A 23,993-nucleotide genomic window follows, 5' to 3' on the forward strand; every position below is an offset into this window, starting at 1 on the left:
CATCAAGATAATAAGTAGGGGCTATTTTTGTTTTCTGGGAAGGGAAATGGAACTGCTGGATATGGAGGATAGCTCACCTAGGTTACTAGGTTATCAGGACTTAAGACACAGCACTTTTCAAGAATCTAAAAATGAAATGGATTTTTCCATTCTTGCCCCAAAAGGTTAGGTAACTGGGACCTGCATTTGCCTCAAGTAAATTAATTCAGTGAATATTCACCACTAATATGTGCGGGGTACCTTATCAGGTAAGGAGTGAGATGGAGGGGTAGGCCGTGGAAATAAATCCAAAGACATAAAGTATTTGCCCAGAGCACGAGTAAGTTCCTGAGAAAACCGGGTTTCCCAGTCAGTGTGTTTGGCAGTGTACCAAGCTGCCTGAGATTCCTTTTTTTTTTTCTTTTGTCCTACCTGGTCACGTGGAGATCTTTCTTGTGATTTGGAGTGTTTGAGCTGTTTTGCCAGCGTTCAGCAGGTATTCTGTGAGAATTGTTTCAGATGCAGATGTATTTTTGATGTACCCGTGAGAGGAGGTGATCTCCCCTGTCCTTCTATTCCGACATCTTGATGGAAGCCTCCCCCAAGCTGCCTGAGAGACCAACGTAAGACAGTAATGACTCTAGGGCTAAACTCTCCCATAAACCTCAGGGGCTGCGTGAGGGCTTAACAGAAGAGGCAAAACTGGGATAGTTCCATAAGCCTCGAGCAAACCTTTACCTCAGGGTTTAGGAAACACCCTTAGGGAAGTTAATTACTGACATTTAAGATTGACGTTAGAATAAAGCTTGATTGTTTTTCGTTTTTCCACATTTGCAAATTACAAATAATGCAATAAACAGAAACATTCTTGATTAAACTTAAAAGAGAAGAAAATACAAGCAAAGCAGATTAACAGAAGATAAAGAAATAAAACTGGGAAGCCGTCGACCTTTTCAAGAACCTCACGACCCCCTCCGCCGGATGTGGGTAAATGGAGCTCCGCCCCCAGCCGACGGGCGGGTCCCACGGGATCCTCGCTCTAGTTCCGCCTCCGCTTGGCTCGGCTCCACCCCTCTCCGGGAGCTGCGCGCCTATGCAGCGAGTCAGGGAAAAACCAGGCGGGACTTCCGGCGTTTGAAAAACTTCCGGCGGGAACCGGAAGATGTGGTCGCACACACAGAATCCCGGGCCTTCTGACACGCCGGGCGGGAAGGTGAGCTGAGCGTCCGCCTTGGCGGTCTTCCTGCGGGCTCGCGGGAGCCCGGCGTCCGGGCTCCGGTATTTTTGGGGCCATTAAGAAAGTTCTGAGCGCTCATTTGGGAAATAACATCCCTTTTTAAAGTGAGAAGTTTCATTACAGTTTACTGTCTGCAGTCTGTATCTCATACCGTACCCTCGAAAACCCCTCCTACCTGCCGCGTGTCACCTGGCGCGTCTTCTCAGACAAGCTCTTAGCGCAAAGGGGCAGACGTGGGAAAGCCCGGGCAGACCTAGATTGTTTTCAAACCTCAAATCGGAGATGGGGGAGGAAGCGCCCTTTTCACTATCAGATCATGGCCCTGGCAGAATCAGCTGCATCCTCAGTAGTGTGCCTGGCGCGTAGGAGGTACTGAATAACTGTAGAGGAAAGGAACGAATGGGAACACTCCAGGCACCTCTTCTCGAGCCTCCCATTCGCCAGCATGTCATAAATATAATGTATGTGCAATGGGAAACGAGCCTAGGCTTTGTGTTTGGGGCTCTGGGTTCTGGTCCTTATGCCACATAGATCTTCCCTTTGAGTAAACCATATCACTTCACTGGATCTCAGGCTTCTTATTCATAAAAGAGAATAGCAGGACTGTCTGATTTCTGAGGCTCTTTCCAGCTCTAGTATTTTATTTTTATTACTAAGTTAGGGATCTGTGCTGACATTCCAAGGACTTTTGTTGGTACACAGGGAAACTTCTTTAGGTGCCTCTTAAAAAGTTGTTCCCCCTGTTTTCCTTTAAGTTATCTAATTGTTGTTTTCACAATTTTAATGTAATATTTGTGTGTGTGCAGGTCTTTCCAGCCTCTCCTCCGCTTTTCACTTGCCCTGGCTTGGTGCCTCCTCTCAGTAACATCATAGCAACCTCCAAGTTATTGATTCTGAGTCAGCTTTCGTACCCACAGAGATAAGAGAGCTTGGAGGAGTGAAAATCTCAAGCCACTAACAATAGGGATGTTCTCTTGTACCATCACTTTTTCAAGAAAGCAATGAGTGCCATGTGTGATGTTGCCTAATAGTGCTGGGGAAAAAAATGTATATTCCTGTGTAGAGACTATTTATATATATATATTCTTATGTTCATTTGAAAATAGTTATAGAGCAGCTATTAAGTGCCAGGCTCCATGTGATACAGAAGTGAAAAAGACAAATGTGGTTTCTTCAAACTTTGTGGTGCTTACCGCCATGAAGTAAACGTGGGGAATGCAGACAATGAACAAGGATAATTATAGATTATGTTACATAGTACTGTATAAAGGAAATAAATAGTGTCCTATAATAATACTTTATCTGAGAAATGCATGTTAGGCCTAAAATATTGAGATCTAAGCGCTGAGAAGGAGCCAGCCTATTGATGAGCAGGGGGAATAGTGCTCCCGGCAGAGGGAACCTGGGGTGGGGAAGGATCACGCTTGTTACACGGACTGAAAGAATGTTGTGACTATGGCTGAGGAGCTACAGGGAGTGGTAAATGTGGTTAGAAAGGTAGGCAGTGGTCACTTCTTCAAGGCGTTCTAGAAGGCTGTGGTAAAAAATATGATTTGACTCTTAAATGGAGGATGGAATAGGAAGTCATTGAATGGTTTTAAAGCATTTTCTAAATGTTAGATTGAATGGGTTTGTGGAGGATGAGTTTTAGGAGCAGGAGTGGAAGCAGGGAGGCCAGTTAAGAGGCTATTACAGTAGTCTAGATGAGAAGCGTTTGGGACTGAAGCCTCACTGGAGATCATCAAGATTTAAGATACATTTTGGAGGCAGAATTTATGTGACTTACTTACAGACTGGATGTGGGAGATGAAAGAAATAACAGATTTGCAAGGTTTTGGTTTAGCAAGTGAAACTTTAGAGGATGATGGTTATGTTCAGTATCTTGATGGTGGAGATAAGTATACATATGTCAAAACTTATCAAATCTGTACACTTTAAACACAAATAATTTATTGTATGTCAGTTATAGCTCAATGAAACTGTTAAAATTTTAACAACGTTCTAACTTAGCAAAGAACCATTCATCTTAGGTGGATGGTGGTGCCATGTACAAAGATGGGAAAGACTGAGATCCGAATGGGTTTTAGGACAAGGAATAGTTTATCAGGAGTTCCATTGTGGATATGTTAAATTTGGGATAACTGTGAAACATCTAGATAGTTTCATAGGCAGGCAGTTTATTATGTAAATCTGAATCTCAGAGGTAAGATTTGTGATGGAGGTATTAGGTTTGTTAGTATGTAGGTGATACAAGTATTTAAAACCATGCAAATGGATTAAATTTTGGTTAATCTACAAATCCTATGATAGGAAATAAGAGAACATGGGAGGATTGGAGATGGACACTTCCCAGAACATTGGTGGTAAAACTGGAGTATGGATACCCCTGGGAGTATACATACCCCTGGGAGTATACCTAGATAGGTACACAGTTTTTAAGAAAGAATTTCTAAGTCCTTACCTTCTGTATATACTCTTTCTAAAACTGATTTGCCAGAAATAGGCCTATGTGTTCATGCATATTCTCCTTTCCCACCTCCTTTTTCAAATTCATATTGTTTTTGCTACTTGTCAAAAGACAAGTTCACCTCTTAATGGCAGCATTGCCTCCAGAGTGCCTGATAAAGGAGCATTTGGAAATATTTGTTTTAGGAAAGTCTTCTCCAGTGGTTAATTACAATTTTATGAGCTTCCCAAGGATTTGTCTACCCCTATTTATAACACATTTCTGTTCAAGCTGAAGTGTGGAGTTAGAATTGGTGCATGGTGGTCTGAGTGGGAAAGTTCTGAATTCAGGTGTAATGTAGAAGGGGGTGATGGGAGTGGATGATCTGGTTGGGCTGTTTGTCGAGGAGCTTAGCACCTTCAGCTTTTTATTCTTGGGCTGGTCAGATTCTCCAAAGAATCTTCCCATGCTCCTCCCTGGAGGGTAGGAGGCTTTTTTAGGAGCATAGTGGGGGAAGGGGGCCGGGAATCTCAGTTTAACATTCAGCCTGTATGGTTCCCATGTCCACAACTGTACTTCATGTCCTCTAGTCTAGAGACTTATTTTACCTTCTCCAGAGAATAAACCTCCAGACTTTTTCCTGGGGCAGTTGTTAATAGCACGAAGTGGAGTAGGGCATCTAGAGATATTCCTTTGCTTCAGACAGCTTACACCCAGCCCTGACTCCCTTTACCCTTAGTTCCAAGGTATCAGATACCATGTCCTGTGATTTTTTTTTTTTTTTTGAGGATACTGCAGAGTAAATTGGTTTGGTTCTGAAATGCTCCCACTGCTGACTTGGGGTTTTAATTTTTATATAGTAAAATTTGCTAATCTTTTTGGCTTTTGGAATTTCGAGTCATGCCTAGGAAAACCTTAATTCTCCCACCTCCACTCAGAATTATCAAAACAGTCTTCTTTGCCTTTTGTAGTACTGTACTTTTATTTGGTACATTTAAATCATTAGTCAGTGTGGAATATATTTTAGTTCATGGTGTGGCAGCAAGAATTAAACACTTCTTTTCCTCCAGAGGGATAGCTGTTTGTCTTAATACTACTTATTCAATAATTCATTTCTGGACTTCCCTGGTGGCACAGTGGTTCAGAATCAACTGCCAACGCAGGGGACACCGGTTTGATCCCTGGTCCGGGAAGATCCCACATGCCCTGGAGCAACTAAGCCTGTGCACCACAACCACTGAGCCTGCGCTCTAGAGCCCGCAAGCCACAACTACTGAAGCCTGTGCGCCTAGAGCCTGTGCTCTGCAACAAGAGAAGCCATTGCGATGAGAAACATGCGCACCACGACAAGAAGACCCCGCGCCACAACAAGAAGCCCGTGCACCGCAACGAAGAGTAGCCCCCACTCGCCGCAACTAGAGAAAGCCTGCGCGCAGGAACAGAGACCCAGCGCAACCAAAAATAAATGAATAAATAAAATTGATTGAAATGCCACTCCATCATACACTGACTTACTCTTTCTGTTTTTGTTTTATTGTGGTAAAATACGTACAACACAGAAATCACAAATTATCCATTCCTTTATGATCAGTATCTAGGAGCACTTATTTGAGGAATGATGACCTTGATAAACATAAAATTCAGAAAAGGCGGTGAAGGAAAAGATGGAAGAATATCCTGTCTACTTCTTTTGTTGTCCTGGTTCCCTCTGGGCACTCTCCTGTCCAGTAGTTCTGCACCCACTGGACTGAGTTGAGCTATAGCTGCCAGGGAGACATGTTCCCTTTTGTGACAACCACTTTGGTATTTCTGTGAGGTGTTTGTTCCTTCTCCAAGTGGAAGTTAGAACGGAGGCATTGTAACATATGACAGGTTTAGGAACTTGTTTAAAGGTTTACAAGCATGTCAGAGTCTAATGTAGTTTTTATGGTTTGACATACAGTCTTTAGGTAATAAAATTTATCAGCTAAAGTAAATTTGTTTACTTCCTGTATTGTATGATGTCTCTGGTTATTTGAGTCCTTTTTTTTGTTGTTTTTTTTAGAGCTGGGCCTTTGAATTTGGGAAATGTTTTCTAGTGGCATTTGTGATTAATTATTTTACTTAAAAATTGTGAGCTTTTATTATAAGGGACTAGATTATCTTGTTTTAGGAATAGCCTGGCTGCTTATTCAGTCAGTCAGCATTGCTTATTTGACTGCCAACTTTGTAGATGGGCCTCTACTTATACTGTAGAAGATAAAGAAGAAGGAAGGTATTTCTTGTCTTTGAGATAGAGTTTAATAAAGGACTTTATAATTTGCTGTCTGATAAATTATCAAATAATACTTGCAGTATATGCAAGCATATAATTCTAAAAAATGAAGAATTCTCACCCTACAGGAACTTATATGTTTCCAGAGATGGCCCATACTCATCAGGCTTTTGAAACCATGGGAAGGCTGTTAGCTGCCCTTATAATTGGCAGCCACATAGGAGGGGAAACAAGTGTTTAGGCTTGTGAATGACTGTCATTTTCCCCCGTGACATTTTCTAGCAGCAGAGGTATTGGAGTGTTAGTTTTGAATGGCACATCATTTTGTAGAGAAAATAAGTGATCAGTGATTTAAATCACACTGATTTCATGTTGTATTTCTTCTTTTAGATGTCATCATTGCCAAGAAGAGCAAAAGTGAAGGTCCAGACTGTGGTATCCAAAGATGAATTCTCTTCCTTCTCTGAGTTGTAAGCATACTGGTTTCATATGGGGTGGGAGAATGATGTGTATTTTAAGGCGATGCATTCTGCCATTTACTAACTTCTGAAGTCATTTGTGTTGAAGAAGGCTGTGTCTTTTTCATTCATTTATGTAACAAATATTTATTGAACTCATGCTGTGTCCCAGGCTGTGTTTAGGTGTTGGTGATAAACTATTGAACAAGGAGAAAGTGACCAACTAAATATAAAATATATACACTAGAATATAAGGTCCATGAGGGCAGTGGAGTTTGTTATATTCCTTTAGAGCACAGTTTCTCAACTTCAGCACTATTGACCAGATAATTCTTTGGTACAGGGACTGTTCTTTACATTGTGGGATGTTTAGTAGCATCCCTGGTCTCTACCCATTAGTTGCCAATAGCATCCCCTCCCCCACCTCAGTTGGGACAATCAAAAATGTCTTTAGACACTGTTTAAAAATGGAAAACCTCACTATGACTATGGTGTGACATGACCCACTTATTACTTAAGGTAATACATGATTTCTTATGTTTTGAGTGTACAGGTGCGTGTATTGGTTAGGTGAGAGGAGAACGGAGGGAGACCTGTGATTTATAATGTATTGGAGGGTGTTTCTGGTCAACTCTCTTGCTTTAGTTCTTAGCAATATCTCTTCATATTCTGTGTTCACATCACTCCATTTTATATTAAACGCCTTCTACCTTATTCTTTTTTCAAAAAACATATATCTCTTTTTCACCTTTAACATTTGGCTTCATTTTTTCTGGAAATTTTTCTATTGTTTTACTTTTAGATCATCTGCCTCTGAAGATGACAAGGAGGATAGTGCCTGGGAGCCCCAAAAGAAGGTCCCCAGAAGCCGTAAGCTGCCTGTTTCCAAGGAATCCAAACTGAAGAGGGCGCCACGGGTGAAGAAGAACACCCTACAGACCAAAGATGGCTCAGAAGGTGTGGCTGTTAAGGAAGAGCTGGTAGGTGCTTTAGCTGGATAGAAGGAACACTGCTGTGCCTTCCTAATTAGTGATGCTACTTTCTCCTTACATGGATTAGGACAAAGCAGGTAAATGGCAAAAACTGCAGGGCAATGGTGCCTTCTGCCAGGGGCCTTAATAATATTTACCATCAGATCCACCGTGTTGGAGCAGAAGGAATATTTATCAACTGGCACATATGTATATCGTGCTGTAAGCAAACACTGTGGCTACACCAATCTGGATTAAAAAAACCAACAACAATAAATTATAGGCTCTGTTGCAGTACCGAAAGGATTATGCATTTCCAAAATCATTCACTGTGGTATTCCTTTAAATAACAGCTTCCCTAGTTCATTTAAAAGAATACTCTTTTAATATGCAGTGGATGCGTGACTTCCCAGGGACTCATTTATCGTGTATAGAGGGGACATTACATCGTACCTTGCTGTACCCTTGGATAGGACATTTGAATCGATCTTTTCTCCTATCAGCCAGCACCTCTGTTTCTTCATCTTTGCATGCAAGCTTTTCACTGAACACACTTTTAGTGGGTGGGTGGGTAGGCTTTATCTATAGCTGAGAAAGTATTGACTTGTTGGCAGAATTTGGAGGTTTTGTTGAGCATGGCATAGCTGCACTTAAAAGTAGCTTGACTGCCTAATTAGGAAATATCTCTTAGTTCCGGGGTTCTTTGTATTGGGGTCACAAACCCTTTGAGAATTTGATTATAGTTATGAACCTTCTCTTCAGTAAAATGTACACATAAGTTTTAAAGTATGGTTCAAGAGCATACAGCTTAAGAACCCTTGTCATGGTGACTTCTTGATCCTTCCCATGGTGCTTGGTATATGTATATTTCTTTTAAAGGGAAAAAGGGAATTCACATAGAAAGTCTCTCACTTAAGAGATATTCCACAAGTTTTTTGGCTCAATCAAAGCACATAGAGCATGTTAGACTATTTCATTTCATTGGTTTGGCATCTTGTTCTTGTGTAACCACCACCAAACAAAATAATTGAAAACCCTAATTAGGTGGAGCTAGAATTGGTTTTGGGTGGAGGTAGAATTGGTAGCCTCTTAATAATTTAAAAATCTATGGTTAGCAAACATTGTAGACAAAATCCATCATTACTCAGTCTCTTCCTCTCCATGTTGCTGTAATTTGCCAGTCCATTGGCCATTCCTCTTCATTCTTTGAAGACTTTAGCTCCTGCTTTGTATCTTCCTCTCTGCATCTTCTTTCACTCTTCTCAGTGATACCCTCCTCCACTTGGATGAGCCTTCTAATACCCTGTGTTCCTGGTTCTTTAACCTCCCCACCTCCAGTGCCTTTTTCTTCTTCTCTGCCTTCACCACACCTCTCGTGAGCTCAACCTGAATCTTGTCATGACCAGAAACTGTGCTACCGCTGACATTTCTTTCCCTCCTATCTCACTTTTGTACCATCAGCTCATCATTTCCTGTTTTTCCAGCTTACTTGCTCAGGTGCCCTTACTGCTGTAATTTTGCAAATTTGTCACAACTTCTCATCAGTAGTTCTCAGCCTAGGGAACTTGAAAAAAAAAAAAAAAAAAAACCAATGCCCAGGCCCCTTTTCCAAACCAATTAAATCTGGAAAGAATTTTGGAGGTAGGCCTTGGCACCAGTGGTATTATTTTCTTAAAGCTCCTCATGTGATTTTTATGTACAGCCAGAGTTGAGATCCATTACCTAATTCTTTGACTCTAGGGCTCTGTCATTGTCCATCAGCCCTTTTCTTTTCCTACCTAATCTAGCCTAGATTACATAATCACTTTTTATTGAATAGTCTCACCATTTTGCCCTTCTTTTATTCGATCCTACATGGCTGATTAAACCCCAGCACTGGGTGAGCCATAGCCTCTCCTGCCTGCACTGAGCAGCTAACCATTGCAGGAAACAATCTCACCAGTGGCCTAATTTGTTTTACTTTAGATTCATAATCTCAGACCTCAAAATTGCATCAGAAATATCTGGTAACCCCATTATTTTTCTTCAGCAGGTTTGTTTTTCCACCCTTTTCTCTTTTCTTAAACTTCCTGAATTCCTTTCTCTTCTCTCACTCAGCTGATGACATTGCCTTTTATTTATTTGAGAATATATGAAGTTTCCAGTTTTCTCACGACGAAGCTATCTATATTTGTGTTCACCTTCTGTCCTATTGCCATGGAGGAAATGTCATTCCTCCTACCAAGGATTGGTTCGCCGCTTGGGCTTAAGATCTCATCCACTCTTGTGCAAGGTCTCTGTTCCCTCTGTCATCTCCTTTCTTTTCTCTTGTCAACTTTTCTTCCTCAATTGCTACAAAGTATAAAATGCTGTTTTACATCTAACTTTTAAGAAGCCTTCCCTTGACTCCATATCCCTTTCCAGCTATCTTTCAAGCTCACACAATACAACACAAGGTCAAGGCCAAGGCCTGCTGACTGATTCCACTGGTAAAGATATTTACAGTGAGCCACTTTTTTGATCTAGACAGTTCACGACTTTCAGAGATAGCAAAAAGAATGGTCAGATTCTTCCTGGAGTTCTGGGTTTAGTTATAGGCTACATAATTACCATTTGAAATGTTAAGAGTGATTAAAAAACCCATGAAGGCAAAAGATAATGAACTGTGATTTTTCAGTGTGTCAAAGATTCAGGTTAAATATAAGGAGGAAAAATATTTTCATAGCTTATTAAACTTGAGTATGTCACTGAGGAAGGCTGTAGAATCTTAGAAGCTTTAAAAATGGAGAGTTATTTCCATATTTTTGTTTGTTTGTTTATTTTATTTTTGGCTGCATTGAGTCTTCGTTGCTGCACACAGGCTTTCTCTAGTTGCAGCGAGTGAGGCTACTCTTTGTTGTGGTGCACGGGCTTCTCTTGCTGCGGAGCACGGGCTCTCGGCGCGTGAGCTTCAGTAGTTTAGGCTCACGGGCTCTAGGGTGCAGGTTCAGTTGTTGTGGCACATGGGCTTAGTTGCTCTGCGGTATGTGGGCTCTTCCCAGACCAGGGCTCGAACCTGTGTCCCCTGCATTGGCAGGCGGATTCTTAACCACTGCACCACCAGGGAAGCCCTTTCCATATGTTTTTGATCTGTGTTTTGATCTAAACATGTTTGGATTCACTTTTCTCAAAATTTTTGGTCTTTGGAATCCTTTACACTTTTAGAACGTACTGAGGACCCCAAGGAACTTTTGCTAAGTTGGGTTATATCTGTAAATATTTACCATATTAGAAATTAAAAATGAGAAAATATTCATCAATTAAAAAAATAATAATCCTATTACATGTTAATGCAAATAACATGTTTTAATGAAAAATAGGTATATATTTCCCCAAACAACAAAAAAATTAATGATAAGAATGACGTTGTTTTACATTTTTGCAAATGTCTTTTATGTCTGATTTACTAGAAGATATTTGAAATAAAAAAGAAATCCCAGCCTCCACACAGATGTGTATTTGGAAAAGGGAATGGTGTTTTAATAGCCTTTTCAGATAATTGTAGATATTATTTTATACTATACCAAAACTCAGTAAGTGGTAGTTTAAAAGGTTTCATTGTGGAATCTGTAACCATACTATATTCTATTACATTAAAATCCATTGGTCTGTGTTGTTTGAATGGCTCTTTTACCTATGCATGATTTTGTAACGTTATATGTTGGTCATTTGGAAAATACTGGTTCACTAATTGATTTACTGTGAGACAACCACTGCACGTCAGTATGCATTGGCCTGCAGCAGAAGTGCTTTATGTGTACATTTGTGCTTTATGTACATTTCAGTACAGACTGTGAAAAAGATGTGCTTTCAAGGATTGAAATTTTAAAAATTAATAACTTTTACTGCTTCATTCTTAAGTGAAGCTGACCTTGTTTTATTGCAAGTGTGTGACAGTGAAGGGAACAGTGATTTCTAGTACAGCTTGGTGCCACTGCCTTGTTTTTTTGCTGCCATTGCTCTTGCACCATCAGTGAAATGTCAAACAGTGCCTTGGCATTATTATGAAAATAGTTGTGACCTTGCAGACCCCCTGAAAGGGTCTCAGGGGTCTATGAACAACACTGAGAAACCCTAGGTATATTTTGCTTGAAGACTCCAGAGAAGATACCTTTAAGTGTCTAATTTTTGACTGCTGGCTTTTCTTTTTTTCCCTCTTACTTTAAACCCCCCACCTTTAGTCATTTTACTTTTTCTTTATTTCTTCATCTACTTCCTTTTCCCTCTCCTGGGAGGTAGTCTGAGTGTGGTAGTCATGGTAATGATGGTGGTAACAGCAGATATTTGATTGCTTACCGTTAGCCCGGTGACATGTTCAGCACTGCATTTGCATGATATCACTTAATCTTCACAACAATCCCTTGAGGCAGGTGCTTTAATTATCCTGATTTTATAGACCAGAAAGCCAAGGGGAGAGATGTTAAGTGACTTGCTCATGGATCACAGATAGTAAGTAATGGAACTGGGTTTCTAAGTCAAGAACATGATTTTGTCAGCATTTCAGGAACCAATATATCTCTCGTGGGTGTTTTTACATCAGCCATGCTCATAAGAGTGGTGTATAAAACCAGAGTGCTGGTTTAATAATTAATAGTTTGATATAACCGTCGCAAGGAGTTAAATTCTTATGACTAGCACTGTCTCTCGTTGGAGGCTGAAGTAAGTAGGGAATTAAATAATAGTCAGAAATTTACCTGATGAGCATGGGCTCCGAATAGGAGAATTAGATAAATATTCATTTGGGTTTATTGAATCCCTTCTGTGGTCGAGGTACTGTGCTTGTCACAATGAGAACTGAATGTTTTAACTGCATGAGTCTAAGGTAATCTGATGTATCCATCTCACAGGAGGGCTGTCTTAACCATTGGGAGCAAATTACTCAGAATCTGTTTGCTAACCTTTCCTCTTCTTTGTATGTTACTTAGAATGCTGATTGTATTTGCTTTCTACAGTTCTCCTTTTTCTGTTCCTCTAGGGCTGACAACTCTCTGTATGATTGACACATTCTTTAGCTATGTCAATTAATTTGATCAGGTTATTATCAACTCTTATGGACTTGAGGAGGCATTCTATTTTTATACCTCTGTTCTTATCTATTATGTTCCAATTAAAAATGTAATACTTGGAGGGCTATTTAATGTATTATATATCATTTCCAGGTTAGGTGGTGGTGGGTGGGCATTAGGATGGAGGAGGTGTGCTCTTTATTATAGTTCCCAGTGTTTTCAGTAGTCAGTAATTATGGAAAATTATCTGATAGGAGAGAAAATTCAATATTGACTGAAATTTAGTTTGGGAGCAGTTCTTTTGTTTGAGTTTGTGCCATCTACATCACTTAGGTAACTAAAAACAGGCTAGCTTGTGAAATTGTGAACTCTGTGGGGCAGGGTCTGTATCTTATTTACTACTCTAGTCTCAAAATGAGTGCCAGATGTCATTGCTTCACACCTGAGTTGTCACCTGGGGGGAGGGGTGGGTGGTGCAGAGAGTAGCCCTTGGACACCTGCATGTACTGCTCTGCAGCCTCTTACTAAGGAGAAATGCCTGGTACTACCCTGCTGTCCTGCCATGTTTTGTGTTCTCTTTCTGCGTAAATTGGTGGCAGGTGTAGCATGTTGAGTTTTATGAACCTGTGAGTGTTACTCTTCTCCCTCTAAAGTGTTGACTTTTGCAAGTTTTAAATCTTGTTTTTTCTGCCAGGTGTACACCTATTCTCCACTTATTTAAAAAAATTAAACCTTCACCTGCAGTTGTGAAAATAATACAGAGAGATATCATGTACCCTTTATCACATTGACCCCTATGGTCACATCTTGTAAAACTATAGTTAAATATCACGCTAGGATATTGACATTGATAAATCCACTGATCTTATTTAGATTTCTCCAGTTTTATTTGTATTCATTTATATGTGTGTATGTGTATGTGTATATTTAGTTCTGTGCAATTTTACAATATGTGTAGGTCTGTGTGTCCACCACGCAGGACAGTCCTATCACAAGGATCCCTAGTATTGCCCTTTTATTGTCATACCTACCTCCCTCCCAACCTCCACCCCCATCTCTGACCCCCAATAACCACTAATTTTTTCAGGAATATTGTATAAATGCAATCATATAGTATGTAACTTTTTGAGATTGGTGTTTTCCCTCCACTCAACATAATTTCCTTGAGATTCTTCCAAATTATTGTGTATGTCTACAGTTTGTGCCTTTGCATTGCTGAATAATATTCCAGAGCCATTGGTTTTTATCATCTAATTCTTGTGTGATCTCTTTGTGATTTGATAGGATAGCTCTGTGCCTATTGCTGATGTTGATTTGGAAGACAGAAAAAATAAATTGGAGACTGTGCAAACTCTGAAAACAGCAAAGATGAAACGGAAAAATTCAGCTCAGTCACCTTCAGCTCGGAGGACCAAAAAGCTGAAAGCTGATGAAGAAACCAACAAAGCCAGCAGCTTAGAGAGCAGGAATAACAGCACAGAGACACCGTCCACAAGCGCCACGTGGGAAGGTGGGTGCAAGAAGGAGGAGAGTGAAGACGACTTCACATGCAGTCAGTCCCCTCTGAAGAAAGTGAAGACGGAAATGTGTCCTCAGGGGCAGCCTGTCAGGTTTCCAGCAAATGCCAACAATATTAAGGAGGAGGTGGAAATGAACTGGGACATAGTACAGGTATGTGCAGCCTCTTTCTGTCACTTCAATTTGTTTGATTCCTTTCTTTTTGACTGGGATGGGGCTAGGGAAGGGCTGGGAGTTTTCAGTTCTCTTTTCACTTTTGCCAGTGGTCTCTGGAGGCTTTGCCCACTGGTTCCTTTCCTGGGTATGCGGTTTGGTATTATTGCTTATTGTCATCAGTTCTTTAGCTAAAAGCTGTGACCTCAGGCAAGGTAGATCTCCGCCTTGGTGTTCTAGTGAACATGTCCTATACAGACAGATTGCATCAACAGATTGGGCCCTCCTAAGTTCCTTGTTAAGTTTTTGCTTTGCACTTGGACTATATTGCCTATAAAAGCAGTGCAAGTTATTGTCATTGACCATTAGTACGTCTGTTAACTCTTAGTGTAATGTTGTAATAGATGACGAACAAGGCCTAGTAATTTCTTAAAGGAAAATTTTATCCAAATTCTAACTTGAGCTGCCATAATTATATTTCTTAATACAGGAGAAATTGGATTTCTCCCAGTTTCTTTGGCTGGCTTTGGGGATGGTAGAGAAGACCTGAAGAGTGACTCTTAAACAGTGATTCTCAACCTTTTATCTGTCCCAACACTCTGGGAATGGTTCAAACTTAATCATAGCAGTGCCCCTCTGTGTAAATGGGGATAACCTCCCTCCTTATTGTCTGTCCCATGGTGATTTGATGTGTACTCCTTCCTCTGCTGTGAATTACTGCTCTAGAGCTTAGTGTCTCTGCTGGGTAATACTGCTTCTCAGTCTCGGATTGTCTGTGTGTTACCTTTTTTTCAGAGGAACTTCTTTTTATCCATGCTGCCTTTTCTATTACCTATTAGTTGAACATGACCAGTAATTTTTAATTATGATTTTTCTTCTCTCTGACTTATTAAGGAATAGAATGTTGCCTCATAGCTTTCTTCTCCTTCTTGTTCCTGAACAGTTCAGAGTTTCCTGGAGAAACAGTATAATTAGGCTCCTTTCTATGCCTTCTTTTTCTTTTTTCATTTAGGCCTACAAAGAATTGTTTTAAAAGGTTGGTTCATGGCAGCCTGAATCAGATTCACCCTGAAGCCTTTCTTAACAGGCAGACTCCTTGGTTCCAGTCCAGACCTACAGGGGCAGGTGGATGTGTCCCACTTCCCTTCTCTTCTCCTTTACTTTTAAGCTTACCTCTGACATAGATCTACCTTTAGTAGCTGACCCTGAGCAGGAGGGAGGGAGGGAGGAAGCTTTCAAAGCCCAGGAAATCGCTTGAACTGTGGAAATAAATTTTACAAAAGGAAGTCAAGGGCTACTTATTTTATGAAACTTTGCTTCACACCCCTATCTCCTAATCTGTGTAACAGAGAAAGAGATGAAAATGACGCTACCTTTGCCAGCTGTCTCTTGGTTACAAGTAATAGAAACCTGCTTCTAATGAGCTTAAGCAGAAAAGAGTTTATTACCAAGGACCAGGGTCCTTTCAGAGATGCAAGGGACAAAGTGTGATCGAGTCTCCTAAAGGCCTTGAACCAAAAATTGGAAAACTGAGGACTCGAGGAAGTCATTTTCTCAGTTTTCTCTCTTTCAGAGGTTTCATGATCACCCAGTTTTGCCCCTTCTCTGTTTGTCTGAGTTGTTATTTCCTCTCAACAGACCAGATTTCCCCGCTTCTTCATTGAAGGTGGAAGATGACAGCTCCACAATTCATTTACCATTAGTTTTAGCTTGTGAAGAGGGAGAAGTGTACAGAGAGAACAGGTTCTCAACTGCCAGAGGGTGAGTCGCAGAAGAAGAGCAGCCAGGAGTAAAAGCTTCATTTGTAAATCGGTAGCAGCAGTGTCCATGGTTGTGTTGTTTGAATATCAAATGGAAGCAAGTTTTCAGGTCCTAGAACTATTTTTATGGCCTTTGGCCATACTATTTGGGTAATATGGGTGTGCTTGTCTTTCTGTTCAATTCCAAGCATTTTTTCTCCTCCTCCTTACTGAAAGTGATTTTGACGGCTCAAACAAGCCTATACTCAGAATGTGGCACTCCTTGCTTGTGAGTTGGGAGAAGCGGGTGCCTCAGCTGCCGCCCTCGCTGAGCACCCTGAGGACAACTAGTACGCTCAGCATTTTCTAGATCGGTTTAGGGAAATTGCCTGGGGAACTTTAGGTGTGATTTACATGTTTGGGTTTTTAAAAAATTTACCCAGATTCAGTCATCCTTGTCTAACCTTGAGTTACTTTTACAGACAAGTCTTTTAGTGTATGTGGACTTCCTGTCCTATACTTTTTATTCTCTATAAGCAGGAGAGAGAATCATTCTATCTTAGCACTGTATTCCTGCTTCCAAACATGTTTTACAATAGTGGCAGGTGTTAGGGGGAAAGGGGCTGAGAAGAGCGAGGGTCAGCAATGCCAAGTCAGACAATCAGGAAGGCTTTGAACATTTGAGTGAGGACCAGAGTCAGTGAAATGCCTGTGGTATGCATTTTATCTGTCACAAAATGAAATGTATGTCCAAGTTCTTTGGGGAAGTCCTAACAAGTTCCTAGTTAGTAAGAAATAGTCAATGGAAATTAATTGTATAGGAATTATTATTACTAATTGAACATGAGGGAAATGTCATTTATATTTCCTTCATTTTGTGTGCTGTTCCCCATGGACCCTACCCACCATGACACTTCGATCCTCTAAATGTTTTTTCTCTTCAAGGTGTGTTTCTCATTTCTGAAAAGTCCACAGCTTTTTCAGGAATATCACTGTCTTGTTTGGGGAGGGAAAACTACATTGTCAATACTTAATTTATTTGTAGACTTTACGTAGAAACACACTTTGTGTCTATTTCCTAATCAGGTTTGGCGATCACCAGACTCCTTGAGAAACAACCTACTTCAGCCCTTCCCCCAAGCCACACATGTGTGGTTGCCATTAGAAACTAGTTTTTGTTAAAGTGTATTTTATCATTACACAAATATATTGTGAGTACCATAACCTTTGTAAGAAGTTTAAGAGGTGACTAGCTACAAGCAGTTTTTGAGAAAATTAAATGCTCCCAAGTGGTGACTGTTGTTATGTAGTGTCTTTATTTTGAGGGGGGTGGGCGTGGAGTAGCCATATAGAATATCTTAGTAATGTTTGCTAAATTAGGGAAGAAAAGCAAGCAAAAACCCCTTTATTAGCCATTTTCCCCATTCTTGCAAGAAGATGATGTGGGATTATATAGGTGAAGAAGAGCATGGGATGAAAGTATAGGGGAAGGAAGAGGGACAGGAAGGAGGCAGGTGTCTCTGAGTTGGCTTTCTCGTTGCACTTCTACACCTAAGCATGCACCATCCGTTAGGTCAACCTGTGTGTTCCAGGAGGGATTAAGGAAAAGAAATTGTATTGGCCCTTTTTATTTTTATAATTTAGCTCGTGGTATTTATTATGGGCTTAAAAAAAACTTTCTGAAATATATGTATACATATATGCATATATATATATAAAATTGTACTTAAATATGCAACTCATGAATGTTCAAAATTGTAACCAAAGGGCTTCCCTGGTGGCGCAGTGGTTGAGAGTCCGCCTGCCAATGCAGGGGACATGGGTTCGTGCCCGGGTCCGGGAGGATCCCACATGCTGCGGAGCGGCTAGGCCCGTGAGCCATGGCCACTGAGCCTGCGCGTCCGGAGCCTGTGCTCTGCAATGGGAAAGGCCACAGCAGTGAGAGGCCTGCGTACCACACACACAAAAATAAATAAATAAATAAAAATTGTGACCATTGTAACAAGCTTTCAGATCAAGAAACAGAACATTACCAGCCCCCTACAATCCCTTCATACACTTTTTCAGTCCTCCATCCCCTTGCCTAAAACCACTCTTCTGACTTCTAACAGCATAGTTTTTCCTTTTGCAGTCTTTAAGGAAGCTTATGTGTGTGGTAAAATAAGTGGTATAATAAAATGAACAGGTAAGGGAAAAGAGAACAGCAGTAATCAAAACTGTTTTAGAAGGGAGGTGTCCAGTTGCTGGTTTGATTTTAAATAAAAAATTATCTGTCAATCTGCTCATTTGAGTGTCATTTAATTTAGATGCTAGTTCTTTTAAAATGCTGCCTGTATGATTAAGGCAATAGTTTAGCTGTTGATACCCAGCAGTTTCCTTTTTTAACTGAGGAAATGGGAATATAGATTTTGAAGGAGGAAATTCTCATGCCACTTGCGGAGAAGGCCATTTTGTTGGAGGTTTTAGACAGTAGAGGACAGTATGAAGGCACCGTGTCTCATCGCAGTTGGATTCAGGAGGAAAAGTAAGGCGATTTGATTAATTTGTATTGATACTTGTGGCTGAAGAAAATCATCTTGCTTTGCACACAAATTTCTGAAAAGGAAATATAGCTTGTGGGACTTTGGGCTATTTACTTAACTTCTTTGGGTCTCAGTTTTTGTATCTGTAAAATGAGTTAATATTGAATACGTAAAAGTGTGTAGAGCATAATAAGCCCTATACAGGTATTAGCTTAAAACAACAACAGTCACAAAAAGTGTCTGTCTATTTAAGTCTTAGAGGTGAAAAAAATATCGAGACTGCCTTCCTTTTTACTTTACCCTCATTCCTATTCACCAGTTAACTATAAAAATTATTAAAGTAATAAGTGTAATAGTTGAAATAAGTAGTAGTTTAAAAGTAAAAATTTTAGTCGTTCCCTGCCCATCCCTAAAGTTTGATCTCTACTTTTAACGCTTAGCTGTTTCTTTGGCGTTTGCCTCATCTGTCTAAAACACAGATGCTGGGCCCCACCCTAGAGGTTTTGATTCAGTTGATCTGGGGTGGGGCTCAAGAAGTTACAGTTCTAACATGTTTCCTGATTATGCTTATGCTGCTGGTTTGGGAATCACATGTTGTGAACCACTACTCTAGTCCCCAAATCTCATTGACTCATAAAATGTCAAGGGAGTTTACAGGGTGGGGGGTTGACTCAACAGCTGAAATCAAGTAATGAGCAGATCAGTCATTGAGTGGCTTGATATTAAGTATAGGATAAAGTTCAAACTTTTTTTAGAATTCACCATCTAGCTCCATCCCTTTTTCCATTTCTCACTCATCTCAATACACCTTGTACATTTTAGCATTACTGAACATAGGAATTTTTTTAAATGTGCAGTGGTTCCTCATCAGTGGCTTTTGATATGCTCTTCTCTCTTCCTAGAATTCCTACCCTCATTTGGCTGCCTGAGATACCTTCATTCCCTTGTTACTTTTCAATTTCTGCAGAGGTAGATGTTTCTTCCTCCCACGTGCTCTCAAAGAGCCTGTATATGCTTCTGTCAGAGTACAGATCACACTGTATTTTAACTGTCTACTTGAGTGTCTTTCTTCTTTCTAGCTTATAAGCTTCTTGGCAAGAGGGACTTGGCTTTTTACATTTTATTACTGGCTTAGTATGGTTACTGGCATATAATATGAGCTAAAATAAATGTTTGACTAAATTAAGACAGAAGAAATTGGATGATTTGGAGGCCCCAAAGTTGTGACTGCTTGTATGTAGTTTTATTATCCTTAATTTCAAGAAGCAAATTTTCATAAGCAGCAGTATACACTCTCAACACATATGATGCTTCTGGATTTGTCAGGACCTGGTACACTTCAGATGTGGGTCTGGAGTCTTAGCTGTCTTGGGCCCCTTTTAGTTAACAGTCACTGAACTAGTTTAGGATAGTGGGAGCCCGTGGGTTCTAACAATCACTCAGTTCCAAAATAATGAGCATTTTTGTCATTTTCGTGTCTTATGTCCATCTTTCAGAATCTGGCCTTTCAAGGGCCAGCTGAAATGCTGCCCCTGCAGCAAGCCTTCCTTGATTACACCAGGGAGATGGTTCTCTTCTCTGAAGATGTTATACCACTTATTCCCTGGTGTATTCTGTTTTATTTGTACTTATTTATATTAATGTTTTATCTTCCGTTCTAGATCGTTTATTCCGTGAGGACAGTGAAATTTGGGAGCAAGCTTGGGAAAGGATTTTAAAACTATGCTACAATGGTTGGACTTTTACTAGTAGTTGGGAAAGAGTCATTGAAGCTTATGTTCAAAAGAAGAAAAAGAGGAAAAAAATAAGGGACTTATTATAAATGTGTCTTAGAAGTATAATCAGTAGTAATGCAGAAAGGTTGGGTGGAATGCATAGAGAAAAAAAATGCTCTGTGGTTTAGATAACAGAAGATAATAGAAAGGGAGCTTGAGGGGAAAGAACAGACATTTTAGAAGTTCAGTTTGCTTCCTTGGTGACAGATTAGAAGAGCGAGATAGAGAACACACAGTGAAACTGAGGACATTGATTAGAATGCTTTTCGTTGCAATAAGAGAAAACCCATCTTGAACTAGCTTAAGCAGTAAAGGAGATTTACTGATTTAGGTAACAGGAAAGTTACCTAAGTGCACTGCAATAGTCTCTCCACAATTCTCTTTGCACTGCCATCCAACTTCAAGATTCTACTTGTATAAACCATATTTCTCCCGAGGAAGAAATTGTACCAGGGTCCAGAGTTCTAAGCCAGATCTTGAGCTTTCTGCTGACTGGACTCATCTCTCTGTCCAAACTCTGGCTGTTGTAATTCTAAAACAACTGGTTACTGAACAAAATGCTGTAGAGGTGGAGTTGAGGTCAAGTGTTCTTCAGCCACAAAGCTGCTACATAATGGGGAGGTATTGTTGGGGGAGATAACCACAGTATCCCCAAAGGTTTCTGTGGTAGGAGATAATGTTAACTGGAATAGGAAACAGGAAGAGGTACAGGATGAGAGAGAAAATACTAATGAACATGACTTTGTAGGGGTCAGGGATGATATCAAGCAAGAGGAGCATTTCTGCATGATGACGCAGCCTCATGAAGGCCTCTGAAGAGGGAAGCAACTGAGCTTGTTCTAGGAAGTGAACATTGTTCTAGGAGCAGCCCATTGGGGCTGGCTTCTAATGAGGGGAAGACTGGATAAGATGAGGTTGGAGAGGGAGGCCCATGTTTTTTGGGTCATGGTAAGGACTTTGGATTCTAAATGCTATGGGAAATCATTGAAAGGTTTTGACTAGTCAGGTGACATGATCCAATATAGATTTTGGAAAGATAATTCTTGTTGTTTTATGGAAATTGACATAGATGAGATTGCTATGGATGCAAGAAGAATAGTAAAAGGCAGTTGCAGTAATCCTGGCTTGAACTAGACTGGGCTATAGGGCAGAAATGAAGAGCAGTAATAGACTAAAGAAATATTTTGCCACTAGAGTTGATTGATTCTTATGATAGAGTAGATTTAAGAGTTAAAGGAGTCAAAAGAGTTGAAGACTCTTAGTTTTCAGGCCTGAACTGGTAATTTGAATGGACATAATAAGGGGAAAACTGGAAGAGGAAGAAGTTTGAGAGGGAGATCACTTTTGCGAATGCAAAGTTTGAGATACCTAATAGGATTTCAAGAGGTAGGTCAGGTAGCTGGCTAAATGAGTCCAGAGCTCATGCAGAAGAGAGGTAGGGCTGGAGACGTAAAGCTGGCATTCTGAGAATGGGTGCTAAGATGTAGGCCTTCGGATATACAGTGCACAGAGGAATGAGGGTATCCTTAATAGTCTCTGGAGCTCAGCCATTTATTTCATCTGTAGTTTTGAAATTCAGTGTATTTTATATATTGACTTGATTTTGTTAAGCAGTTGACCATGTTAATGCTTTAATAATTTTTGAATTTTTTCTTACATTTTTGGCATATCTTGAGCATCAAGATTGAAATAATAATAAAGCTTATGCCTCTCATGCTTTACTTTAAAAAAATCGGCATGGGGCCTTCCATGGTGGCGCAGTGGTTGAGAGTCCGCCTGCCCATGCAGAGGACGCGGGTTCCTGCCCGGGTCCGGGAGGATCCCGCATGCCGCGGAGCGGCTGGGCCCGTGAGCCATGGCCGCTGGGCTTGCGCGTCCGGAGCCTGTGCTCCGCAACGGGAGAGGCCACAACAGTGAGAGGCCCACGTACCGAGAAAAAAAAAAAAAAAAAAAAAAATCGGCTTAGGTTTTGAGAACAGTTACTGAACAGTTACTGGAATTGCATTTTATTCTTTCTTTTCTCCAGGCTGACTTCTCTAAACTTTTCTGCTTACATGTACATTTTTGCTGAAACCTGTAGACTTGTTTTTTAAAAAATAATTATTTTGAATATGTAGTATATGGGAATGATACAAGATTCCAAAGATATAGAAAGATCTTCCTGCCCTAGTTCTAAGCTAACCAGTTACCTTTCCCCAAAATAAGCCATGTTCCAAGTTCTTGTAATTCATTCCATATCCGTTCATATAAGAGTAAGTTGAGTGGTATTCTGCTCCACGGGCATATCATAATTTATCAATTCCCCATTGTAGACTATTTTTTGCTGACTTCTACCATACTGGAAAAAATTCTTCAAAAAATATCACTGTAAATAATGTCATTTTCCAGAGGTATGAATATATCAGAACAAATTTCCAGAAGTGTAACTGGTGGGTCATAGAGTTTATGCATTGTAAATTTTGATAGATATTGCCAAACTGTTCTTCTTCCAGAGGTTTACCATTGTACTTTCTCACTAGCAATAGTTGAAAGTGCCTTTTCCCATCACTTATGCCAGCACAGTGAGTTACCATCTCCTTCTTTGGTGCCAATCTGAGAGATGAAAAATGCATATCTCATTTGAGCCCTGTAGAGTTCGGGCAATACAGAGTGGTTTCGATTGGATTTTATAGAATGAGTGAAATGACTATTCCGTGATTGTCAGTATATATATATATTTCATACAATTTCCTTTTCTTCTTTTTTTAAAACCACAGCAGTTTGTTTCTAAGTGGCTGGAGAACATTATTTAATTGCTGTATTTTAAACCATATGTTATAATACTGATGTTTAATTTTCAGAGTTTTAAATCATTAAATATTAATTTACAGGTTTTATCTGAGAGAACTGATATTGAACTTTGGGTTTGTGCCAACGTTATTCGTCTCTTTAATGATGATAACACAATTCCCTTCATTATACGTTATCGAAAAGAGCTTATTAATAACCTTGATGCTGATTCCTTGAGAGAAGTTCAACAAACTCTAGAGGAGCTACGGTAAGAAACCTGGGAAGGGATGAGCTTTGTGTAAGGGGAAAGAGGGTGTGTAAGCCAATGAGGCGAAACAGTGAGGAAGTGAGTGATAGTATATTTTGACAGTTCCAATATTTTGTTTTCTTGATTTATTGTAATCTGGATATAGTCCCCTTCTGACAGAGGAAGCCAGCTCCATTTTACTTATTTAGGGGTGTGCAGAGTCCCTCTGCTGGTGTGTTCATGCATAGCTTGGGCATGTATCTGCAAAAGGTGGTTTGCATTATTAAGAGTCTGTGCCTATGAGTTTGAATGTCATCTTCTCTCATAGAAATGATTTTGCATAATGGAAAAATTAGAACTACCAGCAGGTAACTCAGAAAAATACATTTTAGTCTAAGTCTTCAATAGCTTACATAAAACTGTCCTGTTAATACTGTGAAGTCCCTAAATGGAGAGTTCTTTGGCTATATAGAGTTTGGTAGGAAATATGTATATTTCCTTTTTCTATTCTTTTATAGGGCATGGTAATTTAATGTTAGTGGATTGTGAGTTTTGTATGGTTATAGAATGGAAAGCACTCTTTAAAAAATTATTCCTCTGGATTTATTGTAATAACTCAGAAATAAGCATATAAAGGCTATAAAACTAACTGTATTCAGTAGAGTTTATTAAAACAGTCTTTACCATTCATTTATTTTTTGCATGTCTCCTACATGCCAAGTGCTGTGTTGTTGCTATGTGTGTTCTTCAACAAGGATATGATTTATATTGGATATAATCTTACCATGAAGCCATTTTAAAAGCACTAAGGGTTATTTTTAGAACGAGCCTAATAAGCCTCTGTGATTTTGGAGGAACTTGCCTCTCACTAACATTTTTACCCCTTTTGTTGAATTTCTTT

At 40.0% G+C, this 23,993-nt stretch overlaps 2 protein-coding genes across 6 annotated transcripts in view; one reads left to right on the top strand and one right to left on the bottom strand.

The window, feature by feature from the left end:
• The window catches only part of PRKCE (protein kinase C epsilon), a 683,788-nt gene extending 683,176 nt beyond the window's left edge, over positions 1–612 (bottom strand). The window contains exon 1 of the transcript XR_012325843.1: positions 412–612. The gene's annotated coding sequence lies outside the window, so the exon portion shown is untranslated. The remainder of the gene's footprint in view (positions 1–411) is intronic.
• Positions 613–1,129: 517 nt separating this feature from the next.
• The window catches only part of SRBD1 (S1 RNA binding domain 1), a 230,348-nt gene continuing 207,484 nt past the window's right edge, over positions 1,130–23,993 (top strand). For 4 of the 5 annotated variants that reach the window (XM_019943104.3, XM_019943105.3, XM_019943106.3 and 1 more), the window contains exons 1-5: positions 1,130–1,192; positions 6,307–6,386; positions 7,177–7,354; positions 13,654–14,040; positions 22,947–23,113. In XM_019943104.3, coding sequence (XP_019798663.3) covers positions 1,142–1,192; positions 6,307–6,386; positions 7,177–7,354; positions 13,654–14,040; positions 22,947–23,113 — 863 coding nt within the window. In that variant the 5' untranslated portion in view covers positions 1,130–1,141. Of the gene's footprint in view, positions 1,193–1,658; positions 1,678–6,306; positions 6,387–7,176; positions 7,355–13,653; positions 14,041–22,946; positions 23,114–23,993 lie in introns of those variants that run through there. The other variant, XM_019943108.3, reaches the window with a different exon arrangement.

The sequence above is a fragment of the Tursiops truncatus genome, chromosome 14 (genome assembly GCF_011762595.2).
Source record: "Tursiops truncatus isolate mTurTru1 chromosome 14, mTurTru1.mat.Y, whole genome shotgun sequence".
NCBI classification, from domain to species: Eukaryota; Metazoa; Chordata; class Mammalia; order Artiodactyla; family Delphinidae; genus Tursiops; species Tursiops truncatus.